Below are 14,699 nucleotides of genomic sequence, written 5' to 3'. Positions count from 1 at the left end.
ATACCACAGTCCTGATTGTTCTGAAAGTATATTGTTATCTTTTGTTATGTGTTTTTTTTTTCTTAAAAAGGGAAAGGCTACTATAAAAGGGTTATCAGAGTATTTTTCTAAATGTATTTATTTTTTAATTACTAGATACAGATATAAAATATGCATGTATAATTTCTGACTGTGGGCCTGAGTAATGAATCATTTTAGAGTTGACTCTAACTATGGGAAACACAAGTAAAGAAACTGATTTCACAACTTCCGTCCGTCCAGTGAATACAGCGACTGACCTGTGGTTTCTGGGGAAACTCCCAGTGCTTTCAGAGATCCTCTTGCAGAAGCCGTCTCATTCTGAGGGTTTTAATGCTGAGCCGGTAACGAATCTGGAGCTCAACAGATACACAGCATTTTCCTGACAGAATCCACTACACAAAGGCATTTATCAACATAATTAATGTATCCACTCAACGATTCAATGAAGACGATGAACCGAAGATACTCTATACTCCTTTCAATATTTATCTGTCAAGTTTATACAATGCTGGCTCAGGTGAGTTATATTTATTAAGTAGGCTATTCGATAAATAATAGAAAACTAGTGCTTTGTTTTTGTGTAATTGAAGATTCTGTAACCTGAATAAGAGCAGAGAGTTGGAGTTGACAGTGATACTCACTGAAGCCAACAGATGTGTCTCAGCAGACACGGATAAACTCAGTTGCTGAAGTCTCGTTTCAGGACAAAGGAGTGCGTTCAGAGTTCAGAGTGGGTCAAGGGCCAGAGCTGAACGCATGTGTACGTCTTTGTATTTTGGCCACTCTTTTATTATTATAATGCAGAACGAGATGATGATGGTATCCAATTATTCATAAGCTACTGCAAAAGTATATTTGATTGTAAATGCATCTGCTTGTATCTGGGTTTGTAGGAAGCCTAACAGCAGCACCAGTCCAGATTTGTTTCTTGGATGATAAAATATACAAAAATGAGTCCATATATTTTTAAGTTCATGTCTTTGACATAATGGCAATATACAATCTCGAAAAATCTTTCAGTCTGAGAGACTGTAGGCTTACTGTGTTGCACATTTCTAATCTAGTCTACACAACCACTCTATTCACAGGGTTAGTGGATAAACAACATGGAGGTGTTGATGCACTCTTAAAGAGAACCCTGTTAAGCGAACATCAACAGCTTCTGTTCAGTGTCCTGCTCACGCGTCTCCAGCACTGGCCAGGCGCTTCACAGCGCTCAAACATTGATCCTGCTTACATAAGTCTTGCAAGATGAAAACATGACATGAAAAAGGGAAACATAGTGCCTTCCCCTCGGCACCAGCCAATGAGAGGGAAGCATCATCTTACATATAAGCTACAGTTGATCGTCACCATGACTAACGTGACACCATAGACACCATGACGAACATTTAATTCATGGTAAAGAATTAAATGTTCACATGAGTTTGTTGATTATCAAAATAAAATACACAATACTTTGCTTGTGCTCCAGAACTCAAACCTTAGAGGGTTTGGTAGGATCTCAAAGTATTTCAAGGTCATAATAAAGACAATCCACAAGATGAAGAACCAGCCACATTACTGTCCTCCTGCCATGCATTGAATGTGCAGCTTTGTAAACGGACTGGACATTCGAGCGGTCCGACTTCATAACCATAATCCCACAGAGGTCAGAGGTCAGAGGTCACGGGCTCCACATGACCTCATCAGAGCGGCGTGTGTGCCGTGTCTGTGATTGTGGACTGAAAAAGAAACGAGGGACATACAATCTTTGACATTGACTTGGCACATTTTAAAATGATTTTTAGAAGTTTTTAGATAAAAATAAATGTATAGGTTATACAGGGTGTATTGGTTGATGGATGGACAGACAGATCGGCAGATTGTGTGTTTACATTTGAAATATTTACATCATAAATATTATAAATGTAGGCTATTACCATTTCAAAATGCAATGCAGACATACATTGCATCTGAGATGTCAATTGAGTAACTGTAGCGTCACTCTGACTGAATGGTTTTAAGGAAAAAGACAAGCAATATTTCATGCTTAGATCATAAAAGTTTCATGATAACGAGATCCATTGACATGAACATGAACCATCTAATATTTCTTCATCATTCAGACACTCTTTCTAGGGTCCTATACCACTTTTCCAGACCGTGTTATCAGATTTGTCATTACTCTATGTATGTAATGAGAACCTGTGGACAAATTCATCTATACGAGACGTATAGAGAATATATAAGGAGTTATCAATCATTCTTCTGCTCTTCACAGTCAGCCAGGCGAGGAACACTGCAGCTGAAGGGTTATGTGCTTCACTATTACCTTTACTGTCGTTTCTTGTTGATATTTATGATTAATGTCATTGAATGTGTTCACACAGAATGCACAATGCAATGTTTTGGACATTGGACAGCCTGTGTAACATTATGACCGGTTTGAAATGTGCAGGTAACATGTTGACAGTCCATCTTAGACATGAGGAACAACTAGCAGTCATTAGAGTATTAGTACTGTCTGCTTACTTAATTAATTAGGTCATACTTTTATCAGACTAGCTTGATACTTGACTTCTCGATCGTTTAAAGGAGAATGTCCTGATCCAGTTTGTTGAGGCTTTAGAGGATCTTTGCTGGACGTTGTGTTGAGGACACAGAACCGGTCTGATGAATGACAAGACCCGAATCTGAACCTTTGTGTTCTTAGACACGGATCTTTAAACAGGAGGCGAGGGAGGTCATGGGTCAAAGTTTCAATATTCTTATAATATTACTATGAGCAGAGTTACAGGAGTTAGTAACGCACAGTAACATTCAGGGAGAATTACACTAAACACGGTTCGCCTGAAATACTGATTAACAAGTAGATCTACAGATTGTCTTAATACACAGGCAAAATATTACAAACTATATCATGTTTACACATTTCCATTCATTCTCAAGTGGTTATGTATGATGATAGGAGTAAAAAGGCCTTATTTGTCTGTTTAAGAGTGAATAAAGTTTAGTCCTTTCTAAGTCGTTTGCGTCGTCCAATCTCTATGAGGTTTCTTTGCTATGATAAGCAGAGGTCCGGTTCTGACTCCACAGACACTAGTGGATCCTTTATGAAATATAATGCCTGATCTCTTTTAGCCTTTACAGCCTGTGTGTCCCGTACTGGACGCTACCGTGTGGATCTGAACATGTTATGCCGAAACACTCACTTCTGCGACCGTGTGTTTTTTTAGGACTGTCCCGGTAAGCGAGACCTACAGAACTCAATTCAACAGGCTCACAAACTGCTTTCATCACAGGAATCCTCATACTTGCAGAGTCTTCGTGCTTTGAGGAAGAAACTGCACCTCCTGCAGGACAGTGTTGCACGCCGGCCCGCTAAACCAAAGAACTGTAAGTAAACGACAGTTCAAACTGAACACCACGAGGCACACAGGCTTCGTTTAGTTGAAAGCGTCCACACTGTGTGTTGTCTTGCCCAGACACTTGCCCGGACCTGGAGCCTCCTGTGAATGGCAGAAAGCTGGGGAAGACTCTGTTCGCCGGCCATGAAGTGCACTTCATCTGTGACGCGGGCTTCGAGCTGCTGGGCTCCGAGACGAGGCAGTGCAAAGACTCGCTCAGCTGGAGCGGACATCCGGCCGTCTGCAAAGGTGTCCACACTCACACACTCCTCTAAACCTCCTCAGACCGGTCTCGGGTTAGTCCTCTCAGTCTGTGTGAGGAAACGGCTCATGCTAGGAAGCCAGGTGCATTTTCCAGTTGGTATTTTATGTAGTTGTAAAAATATCTGAAAGAATATAAAATAATGTCTTTAAATGCCATCTCAAGTTGAAACACTATTTGGCCAAATGCGATACATCTGCTTCTAATGAACATGTTTGGCTCTTGAAGTAACTCCACTGAAAACATCTCAATGCTAAACAATGGCATTCTAGAGATGTGTGCTTCCAGCTTTCCTGCAGTGGGTTAGTGGAGCTTCTCTTCCAGCGTGCCAACACAAAGTGAAGTCCTAACAGAAATCATTTACAGAGTCTTGTATGAACTTGACTAACCTATAAGACCCGAACCCCTGTTTAACACAGGTAAGTGGACTTGACTTTAGTGAGCAGACGTGGTAATGATCAGTCAGACGATGGAGGCAGTGAAGGACATGAAGAAGATCAGGGTCTTAACAGTGCTAACGCTTCTGAGACCGGGAAACCACCGAGTTTCCGAGTTAATAAGTGTTATTTTCTTGTGATAATCTATTTAAATACCCTTTAATCACTGCGTTCTACAGACTGAGTAGTATATTGAACGTCTCTTTTTGAACCCTAGTTTGAATTTAAGATCTTACAAACGGCTGGTGGAAACCTTCCATCTTCTCATCACAACTATTCCTGTTCCAGACTAGAGAAGCTTTCTCTTGAAAACCTGTAAACTTCTCGAATTGCACATTCTATATAGTTTTATATAAATCTTTACATTTGTATTTAAAGGTGCTGTTAGCATGTTTTCAATGGACAAACTGTTGCCACTACCTGACAGATACAAAATATTAACAAAAGCACGTGGACAGGTCTAGAGTTCAGCATTCTGTGATTTCAACTTCGTTCCAGCAGATTGTTGAGAGTCTTTGCTTTTCCAACATGTTAATTCTGTCGTGCACAAAACGAGGTCCATATAGATACGGGTTACTACACAAAGCCCAGACCTGAACCCCTAAACACCATAGAGATCAGCGATAAGCAAGAGATGATGAGATGAGTGAGGCCTGACTGTGGAATATTTCAGTTCAAAAGCATGAATTCCTGTCTTTACTGCACAACCACTTCCATTCCTCCACTGGATGTTGAGCAAGGGTTTGGTCCGTTCAGACACGCTCAGTGAGGTCAAGGGTTAGGTCCGTTCAGACACGCTCAGTGAGGTCAAGGGTTTGGTCCGTTCAGACACGCTCAGTGAGGTCAAGGGTTAGGTCCGTTCAGACACGCTCAGTGAGGTCAAGGGTTTGGTCCGTTCAGACACGCTCAGTGAGGTCAAGGGTTTGGTCCGTTCAGACACGCTCAGTGAGGTCAAGGGTTGGGTCCGTTCAGACACGCTCAGTGAGGTCAAGGGTTTGGTCCGTTCAGACACGCTCAGTGAGGTCAAGGGTTAGGTCCGTTCAGACACGCTCAGTGAGGTCAAGGGTTTGGTCCGTTCAGACACGCTCAGTGAGGTCAAGGGTTGGGTCCGTTCAGACACGCTCAGTGAGGTCAAGGGTTGGGTCCGTTCAGACACGCTCAGTGAGGTCAAGGGTTGGGTCCGTTCAGACACGCTCAGTGAGGTCAAGGGTTGGGTCCGTTCAGACACGCTCAGTGAGGTCAAGGGTTAGGTCCGTTCAGACACGCTCAGTGAGGTCAAGGGTTAGGTCCGTTCAGACACGCTCAGTGAGGTCAAGGGTTAGGTCCGCTCAGACACGCTCAGTGAGGTCAAGGGTTGGGTCCGTTCAGACACGCTCAGTGAGGTCAAGGGTTGGGTCTGTTCAGACACGCTCAGTGAGGTCAAGGGTTAGGTCTGTTCAGACACGCTCAGTGAGGTCAAGGGTTGGGTCCGTTCAGACACGCTCAGTGAGGTCAAGGGTTGGGTCCGTTCAGACACGCTCAGTGAGGTCAAGGGTTGGGTCCGTTCAGACACGCTCAGTGAGGTCAAGGGTTGGGTCCGTTCAGACACGCTCAGTGAGGTCAAGGGTTTGGTCCGTTCAGACACGCTCAGTGAGGTCAAGGGTTGGGTCCGTTCAGACACGCTCAGTGAGGTCAAGGGTTAGGTCCGTTCAGACACGCTCAGTGAGGTCAAGGGTTGGGTCCGTTCAGACACGCTCAGTGAGGTCAAGGGTTTGGTCCGTTCAGACACGCTCAGTGAGGTCAAGGGTTTGGTCCGTTCAGACACGCTCAGTGAGGTCAAGGGTTTGGTCCGTTCAGACACGCTCAGTGAGGTCAAGGGTTGGGTCCGTTCAGACACGCTCAGTGAGGTCAAGGGTTTGGTCCGTTCAGACACGCTCAGTGAGGTCAAGGGTTAGGTCCGTTCAGACACGCTCAGTGAGGTCAAGGGTTAGGTCCGCTCAGACACGCTCAGTGAGGTCAAGGGTTGGGTCCGTTCAGACACGCTCAGTGAGGTCAAGGGTTGGGTCCGTTCAGACACGCTCAGTGAGGTCAAGGGTTGGGTCCGTTCAGACACGCTCAGTGAGGTCAAGGGTTGGGTCCGTTCAGACACGCTCAGTGAGGTCAAGGGTTAGGTCCGCTCAGACACGCTCAGTGAGGTCAAGGGTTGGGTCCGTTCAGACACGCTCAGTGAGGTCAAGGGTTAGGTCCGTTCAGACACGCTCAGTGAGGTCAAGGGTTGGGTCCATTCAGACACGCTCAGTGAGGTCAAGGGTTGGGTCCGTTCAGACACGCTCAGTGAGGTCAAGGGTTAGGTCCGCTCAGACACGCTCAGTGAGGTCAAGGGTTTGGTCCGTTCAGACACGCTCAGTGAGGTCAAGGGTTAGGTCCGTTCAGACACGCTCAGTGAGGTCAAGGGTTAGGTCCGTTCAGACACGCTCAGTGAGGTCAAGGGTTGGGTCCGTTCAGACACGCTCAGTGAGGTCAAGGGTTGGGTCCGTTCAGACACGCTCAGTGAGGTCAAGGGTTGGGTCCGTTCAGACACGCTCAGTGAGGTCAAGGGTTGGGTCCGTTCAGACACGCTCAGTGAGGTCAAGGGTTAGGTCCGTTCAGACACGCTCAGTGAGGTCAAGGGTTAGGTCCGTTCAGACACGCTCAGTGAGGTCAAGGGTTGGGTCCGTTCAGACACGCTCAGTGAGGTCAAGGGTTAGGTCCGTTCAGACACGCTCAGTGAGGTCAAGGGTTAGGTCCGTTCAGACACGCTCAGTGAGGTCAAGGGTTAGGTCCGTTCAGACACGCTCAGTGAGGTCAAGGGTTAGGTCCGTTCAGACACGCTCAGTGAGGTCAAGGGTTGGGTCCGTTCAGACACGCTCAGTGAGGTCAAGGGTTAGGTCCGTTCAGACACGCTCAGTGAGGTCAAGGGTTGGGTCCGTTCAGACACGCTCAGTGAGGTCAAGGGTTAGGTCCGTTCAGACACGCTCAGTGAGGTCAAGGGTTAGGTCCGCTCAGACACGCTCAGTGAGGTCAAGGGTTAGGTCCGCTCAGACACGCTCAGTGAGGTCAAGGGTTGGGTCCGTTCAGACACGCTCAGTGAGGTCAAGGGTTGGGTCCGTTCAGACACGCTCAGTGAGGTCAAGGGTTGGGTCCGTTCAGACACGCTCAGTGAGGTCAAGGGTTTGGTCCGTTCAGACACGCTCAGTGAGGTCAAGGGTTGGGTCCGTTCAGACACGCTCAGTGAGGTCAAGGGTTAGGTCCGCTCAGACACGCTCAGTGAGGTCAAGGGTTAGGTCCGCTCAGACACGCTCAGTGATGTCAAGGGTTGGGTCCGTTCAGACACGCTCAGTGAGGTCAAGGGTTAGGTCCGTTCAGACACGCTCAGTGAGGTCAAGGGTTTGGTCCGTTCAGACACGCTCAGTGAGGTCAAGGGTTGGGTCCGTTCAGACACGCTCAGTGAGGTCAAGGGTTAGGTCCGCTCAGACACGCTCAGTGAGGTCAAGGGTTGGGTCCGTTCAGACACGCTCAGTGAGGTCAAGGGTTAGGTCCGCTCAGACACGCTCAGTGAGGTCAAACACTTGTCTTGTGCAGAGGCGTTGAGCAGATAAAGACCGTCTCCAAACTGCTGAAGCACAGAATAGTGGAGAATGTCATCATATTGTGTAGCATCAAGACTTCCTTCATTGGAAGGGAGAATCCCTGAAGCGGATGCAGCGAGAAACACACATCTGTGACAGCACTCGGAGAATCGGACTGAATTACATCGCTTACAGCAACTTTACCTTCTGGGTTAGGGTTTTGCTTATAGACTCTGATACCTCACTGTCTTCCTCTCCTCTCTCAGATATCGACGAGTGTCTGTCATCGCCCTGTGCCAACGGAGGATCTTGTACCGACGAGGTGAAGGGGTTCAGCTGTGTCTGTGCCCAGGGCTGGGCTGGACCTTCCTGCGACTCTCCAACGCCCACATGTTGGTTTGCATTTACATTTACAGGCCCCGTTTTTGACATAAAAAGATGTTACCAGGCCTATCAAAGAATACACTTCTGTACTGCACCTCGGATGAATAAGACACACACGTTTAAACATCTGTAAATGATGCAGTGGCCCAAAACTGCTGTAACAGACACATACCTGTCCTCCCTAAACCAGCTCTCAAAATATAGTCAGTGAAATTTGGCAAAACTGTAAAATGTTGTGTTATGCCCTTGAAAATCAATTTACAGCTTATGTACACATGCCAAAAAACGTTTAAAGATATGTGTGCTGATCCATCAAAGGTAAAATATGATCCCGTCGAAATATATGGCTAACATCCATTCATAGCCCTCATACAGAGGCCGTTGGAGAGTATATTTGGCATGTTCAGCTTCATCTGGGCTGTACAACCATTATAAACCTTCACCTTAGATCACACTTATTATTTAAAGGATATTAAAAAATCCCAAAAGTGTTTGTTTTCACAAGTTGTTGTTTGTTTGAGTACTTGCACAAAAACACATTTTAATTTAATTATTTAATTATTAATTAACATTCCCTCTAGTCAGTGGCGGATCCGAAGTCATGTTCACATCAAGCAGCGGTTCTGCAATTCCAGATTCTGACATTCCAGTAAAATGACTCAATATTGTGCAGTCAGACGCACATGTTCCTGATATACATGCTCTGACACACAGCTGCAATTTTAATTTGATTGTTAAAAAAAGGTTCTGTGACGGTTTCAAGATAGCAAGATAGTTTTTACTTGTGTTTTAGTAAAACTGTCAGAGTGTATTGTTTGAATATATTCTCGTTTAGAGCATTATTCTGTTTGACGTTATTAAACATTATTGCTATACACTCTTTGCATGTGCATTGAGATGTGTTGAGCATAAACCAGGCTTCATGCTGAAACCTAAGGATTGTCTCTGGTGCACGACTGACACTTTCCCTGCTCTTGAAATCGGATTCTCTCTGCAGTTTTTGTGAACGTAATGAACACGTCCCCGGCCGGCGAAGCCTCCTCGCTCCCTCAGTCCCACTCGTCCGCCTTCCTCCGCCAGCCCAGGTGTAGGCAGACCCAGGGGACCACACACTGCACCTGTGAGCCGGGGTTCTCCATCTCCGGCCGAGACCACAGCGTCTGCACAGGTGCGCTTCTTCAGCATCACGTCACCAAACACACTCGAGGAGACACGGTTTATTAGTGGTCAAAGACTGGAATCCCCTCTACAGAGACCCATGCTGGTCAAGCTCAAAACTCAATCTCTCCCGCTATTCTTGCGGCGGGTCTTCGATGGCAAACACCACATATCTATTAGTCAGGGACACTTTATTCTTCACCAGCTTGTGATGGTTTTGGTCTCTGTCTCTGGGACCAGTGATACTGATCTCTTCAGTAGGGACACAAATGTTCTTCTTCCGTCCAATGACGTGTTTCATTCAGCCTGCGCGTTCCTGTATGTTTTCTCCTAGACATAGACGAGTGTAAGCTGTTCCACACGGGGCAGGCGGGCCGTCTCTGCTTACACACGTGTGTGAACACGGCCGGCGGATACCGATGCTCCTGTCCTGCCGGTTACGACCTGACCCGGGACGGACGGAACTGCAAAGGTCATTCAGTGACAGCAAAAGATGCTCTTGGGAAACACTACGGTCTCGATTCTGATCCTGTTTTTCCTTCCAGATATCGACGAGTGTGGATCTGGGCAGAACAACTGCACACGTGAGCAGCTCTGCATCAACACCTACGGGGGTTTCCAGTGTGTTAAAGTGGAGTGTCCACAGATGAGGAACGCCAGCTACGCCAAAACCTCTCCAACGTAAGCAACAGTCTACGAAGCATCTTTATTTAAAGGGATAGTTCACCCAAAAATTGTAATTAGCCCATGATTAACTGACCCTCAAGTCATCCTAGGTGTGTATGACATTCTTCTTTTCAGACAAATACAATATACAACGAATATTAAAAAATGTCCTGGCTCTTCCAAGCTTTATAATGGCAATGAATGGCTGTTTCTGTTTATAAAAGTCCATAAAAGTGCATCTGTCTGTGGTGGCGATTTTATGATATTCACTGATCTTTAGTAAAATATAGATGATTCAAAGAATGTCACATGTGTGACTCTCACTTGTTAGTGTGAGAAGATTCTTTTTATGTACCTGGGAGGGCAGAAGGGAGAGACACTCCAGAGAACAGACGAACGAGGACCTCTGACCTAGATGTCAGAAGGCCATTTGGTGAAGGAGGGCTTAGGAGTTGGCCCTGGTGACGAATCGAAACTAGTGTTATGGCTTCCTGGTCTATGGAAAACTACTGAATGGAAGACTACTGGGAGGATGGCTCTGGGGGGGGGAAGAAGACCTTGGAGATTAGGATAAAAGCTGGTTCAGTCTGTCTGGGGGTGTGTCACTCTTCTGCACAGGGTAACAACTGTGTATTAGACTGCTCCTATTCTTGCAAGAATAAATACTTATAATTTTTATAATTTGACTCTGAGTCTCCCTTACGCAGTGATGTTTGTTTGATGAATTTTTGCCACAACATGTCCATCATAAAAGTGCACTTCAAAAAATACACGGCTATTCACTGCCATTATAAAGCTTGGAAGAGCCAGGACATTTTTTTATATAACTAATTTTAATTTTTAGGTGACCTATCCCTTTAAAAAAGAGAAACCTGTGAAAGTGTTGTTGTGTTCTCAGGCGTTGCGAGAGGAACCCCTGCCCCGGGTCCAGCAGGACCTGCTCTCAGGCGCCCGGCTCCGTGTCCCACCATCACCTGTCGGTGGTGTCCGGGCTCTCGGCTCCTCGGGTCGTGTTCCGGGTCTCCGCCGTGAGGATGATCGGAGACTCGCTGAGGTTCGCTCTGCTGGGAGGACGAGCTCACCGGTTCTTCACCGTGAGGCGCTCAGACCGCCAGACGGGGGAACTCCTGCTGACCCGTCCGGTTCCGGGCCCGGCCACACTGGACCTGCAGGTGGAGATGAGCGAGCTGGAGCGCGGAGAACTGCTGGGCCGATACATCACCAAAATCACCATCTTTGTCTCACCATATGAGTTTTAGAGTCAAGCTACAGAAGTGGATATCAAGAAGAAATCTGGCTAGGTAGTGTGTGCATCTTGCATAGATTCTCCACCAAACAAATGTCCCAAAAAAAGAGCCAAAGTCTCAAGCTTTGATTAGCCGCGTTTCCATTACCCTTCAAATTGCGCAAATTGAAATTGCGAATTGAAAATACGCCTAATGGAAACACGTTAATTCCACAAAAACTCCCATATATCGCAAAAAAGTTTTTATGCTCACATGAGGTGGTTTTTCAGGCAATTCGAAAAAGGACTATTTCGCGAAACTGCAATAGAAACAGTTTTTGCGTATTTACAGTCCCCTGACGATGGTGCGGTGCGTTTGGACAGAAGACGAGACCGAGTTCTTTAAACTCATGAAAGACAAAATAATTATGTGAATACTGGATTCTAAACCACAAAGAAATGCCAAAATCAAGAGTTTGAAGAAGATGTGAGGGAGAAACACCCAGAAACTCCACATATGTGCCGCTCACAAGTAAACCCACCAACATCCGTCGTCATGATTTCTGGAATGATTAATCGCGAGAGGAAAAGTCACGTTTTAGTCGCATAACATCGGTTAATAGAAACACCGTCATTTCGCAATAGTTTTGTATCGACATTTAGAAAATATCGCAAAATTATCGCTCCTTTCTGGGTTTCACTCACATACTGCTGAACCAATCAAATCAGAGGATCAGAACTGGTCTGGGAGTGTCACCTAATATTACTTTGCTTAAAGCCAGACATGTTCATATGAATATAGTTATGCATTACAACATAATTAATACAACTGGGACCATAATCCCCTGTTGTCGTGTGTGTTGTTGTGTGTGTTATTGGCTGTGTTTACACTTGACATTAACATGCGATCAAGCAGATCGGACCGCTAGCCAATCAGGACACGGCGTGTTTACATTTGGTCACATTAAGCCTCTGTATCCGGATAACCAATCGGATTTCTGTTTCCTGCATAATATTTAAATTAGGCCTGTGACACGACACCAGATTAAGAGTAAAGATGATAAACAATGTCCTAATTGCTTTCACTCACTCACTTTACTTTCCTGCAATCTTCAGACAAATTATTATTTTTGAACAAAGCAATATTTCCAGAGATGATCATACAAAAATAACTGGGTTGAACATGTTAAACAAGTCACGTCATCGATCATCGGGGTTTACGGTTATAGCGTACGATGACTATATTGACAGAAATGGGAGATTAATAAACATTCTGGAACAATAAAAACATTCAACATTTAAAACATTAAAAAATAAAAAGTGGATTTGGATTATTCCTCTGGCAAAGCAGATTCATTAGGATCATGACTGACTGTGATTGTACAGGCGATCGCCTCTTCAGATAATGTTGCACAATTAAAATGAAAAATGACACACACGTACAGTATCATGTAAGTCTAAATAAACTGTATTAAAGATTGACGTTTATTGTAAGGTTCCAATAAGTTTAATTTCTTGTCTAAACTGCATCTGGCCACGTGGGGGCTTATGACGTCGCAGACATGATGGCTGAGTATGGAAGGCCAAAAGAGACAATGACGTGTTAACGCGTAAATTGCGTGTTAACGAGTAAATACATTTTTGGGACATTAGCACCACCTACTGGTTTGGTGCTGCTCTTGCTCAAACACAGAGAAAGCTTGTAAATACCAGTTTTTAATGTGAAATACATGTTCAACAACTATGTACTTTTCATAGGTTAAAACTAGGCATATACATATAATTACAGCATATTTTAAATGGGCCTCTGAAAGTCATGACCATTTTCTAAATCACAAAATTTTGTTTGGATAATTACACATTTCCTTTAAATAGTATTTTCATGTAGCCTACACTCCCACTGTAGCATATTTCTAAAGCATCTTTTTTATAATTTAACTATGCATTATTTGTTAGATAGCCCTTATCTGATCGATATACGCGTAAATGCGTGTTAACGCGTCAGTTTCACACGTTTTGTCTCTTTTGGCCTTCCATAGAGAGAGATCCGATCGCAATGCGTCCTCGACTCCCTCTGGACCTGCACACACTGATCTGAGAACATTCCCATCAGCAGCGCCTTTACACGTTTCAGTGTGTATGTGGACAACATCCAGATCAGGTCGCATGTTAATGCCAAGTGTAAACGCAGTAATCCTCTAAATTGAGCTAATATTTATTTTTAGCTTATACCAATACATTATAAGAATCTACCTGTTGATGTACCTTTTCAGTCTAATGCATGCATCTTTTTGTCATTAATCGTGTTCAGGTCTCCAGGGCTGTCCAGAGATTAAAATCATTTTTTTTTGGAATTTACTCAAATTTGCCTCTAAATTATCTTGTGTAATCGAGCAGTTAATCTGGCTATCTGAGAAACGGTGGAAAGCAGAGTGGAAGATTCTGTCTGTTCTCTGCCGAGTTTAAAAGTTTACAGGCAGAAGCCAATCACCTGAGCGTAATGTACGACTCAGAGCAAGAGAAAAATGTAACGTTTAAATCCATTTCACAATTTCTATGACTCTAAAACACCTAATGAAATATATTTTGTCAGAACGCACATCTTATTTTTAATGGCTATGAAGGGAGAAAGATTGAGCACAAGGATCCAGTGACACACACACACACACACACACACACACACACACACACACACACACACACACACACACACACACACACACACACACACACACACACACACACACACACACACACACACACACACACACAGGGCGTGGCCAGGTAGGTAGAGTGTTTTAAGCAGGCACCTGAAGGCAGGGCTATAGAGGAGGTCCAGTGTTTTGTCTGGGAGGGTGCTGTTGGTGCACAGATGCGTTCTGGGTGAGCAGACACTTGTGCTGTCCGGTAACACTTCCATGTTGGTTTGTGCATGGACATTGTGGATGTGTAGGCCGTTGGTCACTCACACCCATTCCTATTCTGATCTTGGAAATGAGTCCAGGGTTGGTGGCTGTGTTGCAGGTGTAGTTGATCGCTGTTCCTCCTGCATGTGTGCACTGTATGCCTCCAGCGCAATTTGTTTATGGATGTTGTGAATCGGACTGGCTAGCAGGGAGTTTTTATTTTTAAAAAATGTATTCTACTTTTTATTTATTTGTATATCACTTCCCAGCCAACTCTTGTACTCTCTATGCTATATTGATGCTTTAAAACACATGAACTATTAATTTGCATTAAATTTAAGTTTGCAGTGGAATTCATTTTTGGTTTGGAATTGGAATTGAACAAGTATTGTTAACAGAATTTCGTAGAACACCTGATGGCACGAGGCTGGGAAGTGATATAAAGAAGAAGTCACCCGTCACCTCGCAGTTGTCTAGTTGCCATATTGATCAGTCCTTACTGTAAAGGACTTAAGGCCGGGGACCTGGGAATGCTCGGGAGTCAAATCGGTTCGTGTGTGATGTGTTGATTTTGCCGTGTGGTTGCGCACCGCACACTGTACGACCAGAACCGTTAGACCCGTGATTCGGTATCGCCGTGTGTGGGGTCGCTCAGGTTTGGAAA

At 44.9% G+C, this 14,699-nt stretch overlaps 1 protein-coding gene across 2 annotated transcripts; it reads left to right on the top strand.

Moving 5' to 3' along the window:
- The first annotated feature begins 302 nt into the window (after nt 1-302).
- LOC307002910 (fibulin-7) lies at nt 303-13,484 on the top strand. Of its 2 annotated transcripts, XM_079620887.1 has the most exons (8): nt 303-538; nt 3,240-3,399; nt 3,489-3,659; nt 7,963-8,088; nt 9,078-9,248; nt 9,573-9,710; nt 9,784-9,919; nt 10,803-13,484. In XM_079620887.1, the coding sequence occupies exons 1-8, from the start codon at nt 443-445 to the stop codon at nt 11,161-11,163; spliced, it is 1,359 nt and encodes a 452-aa protein (XP_079477013.1). In that variant the 5' UTR covers nt 303-442; the 3' UTR covers nt 11,164-13,484. The 2 variants fall into 2 exon arrangements, with proteins under 2 accessions (XP_079477013.1, XP_079477014.1); XM_079620888.1 differs by lacking the exon at nt 9,078-9,248 and having other exon boundaries at nt 373-538.
- The last annotated feature ends 1,215 nt before the right edge of the window (nt 13,485-14,699 follow it).

This window comes from Phoxinus phoxinus (assembly GCF_949152265.1).
Source record: "Phoxinus phoxinus genome assembly, chromosome: 8".
Taxonomy (NCBI): domain Eukaryota; kingdom Metazoa; phylum Chordata; class Actinopteri; order Cypriniformes; family Leuciscidae; genus Phoxinus; species Phoxinus phoxinus.
The sequence above is the reverse complement of the archived record's forward strand: the minus strand, read 5'-3'. Positions and strand labels throughout refer to the sequence as shown.

Bases quoted from the DNA above. Each gene is read 5' to 3' on its own strand.
- LOC307002910 (XM_079620887.1), top strand. From the start codon at position 443: ATGTATCCACTCAACGATTCAATGAAGACGATGAACCGAAGATACTCT. The intron at 539-3,239 runs GTGAGTTATATT...GTGTTTTTTTAG, and splicing joins TTTATACAATGCTGGCTCAG to GACTGTCCCGGTAAGCGAGA. The intron at 9,711-9,783 runs GTCATTCAGTGA...TTTTCCTTCCAG, and splicing joins GGACGGACGGAACTGCAAAG to ATATCGACGAGTGTGGATCT.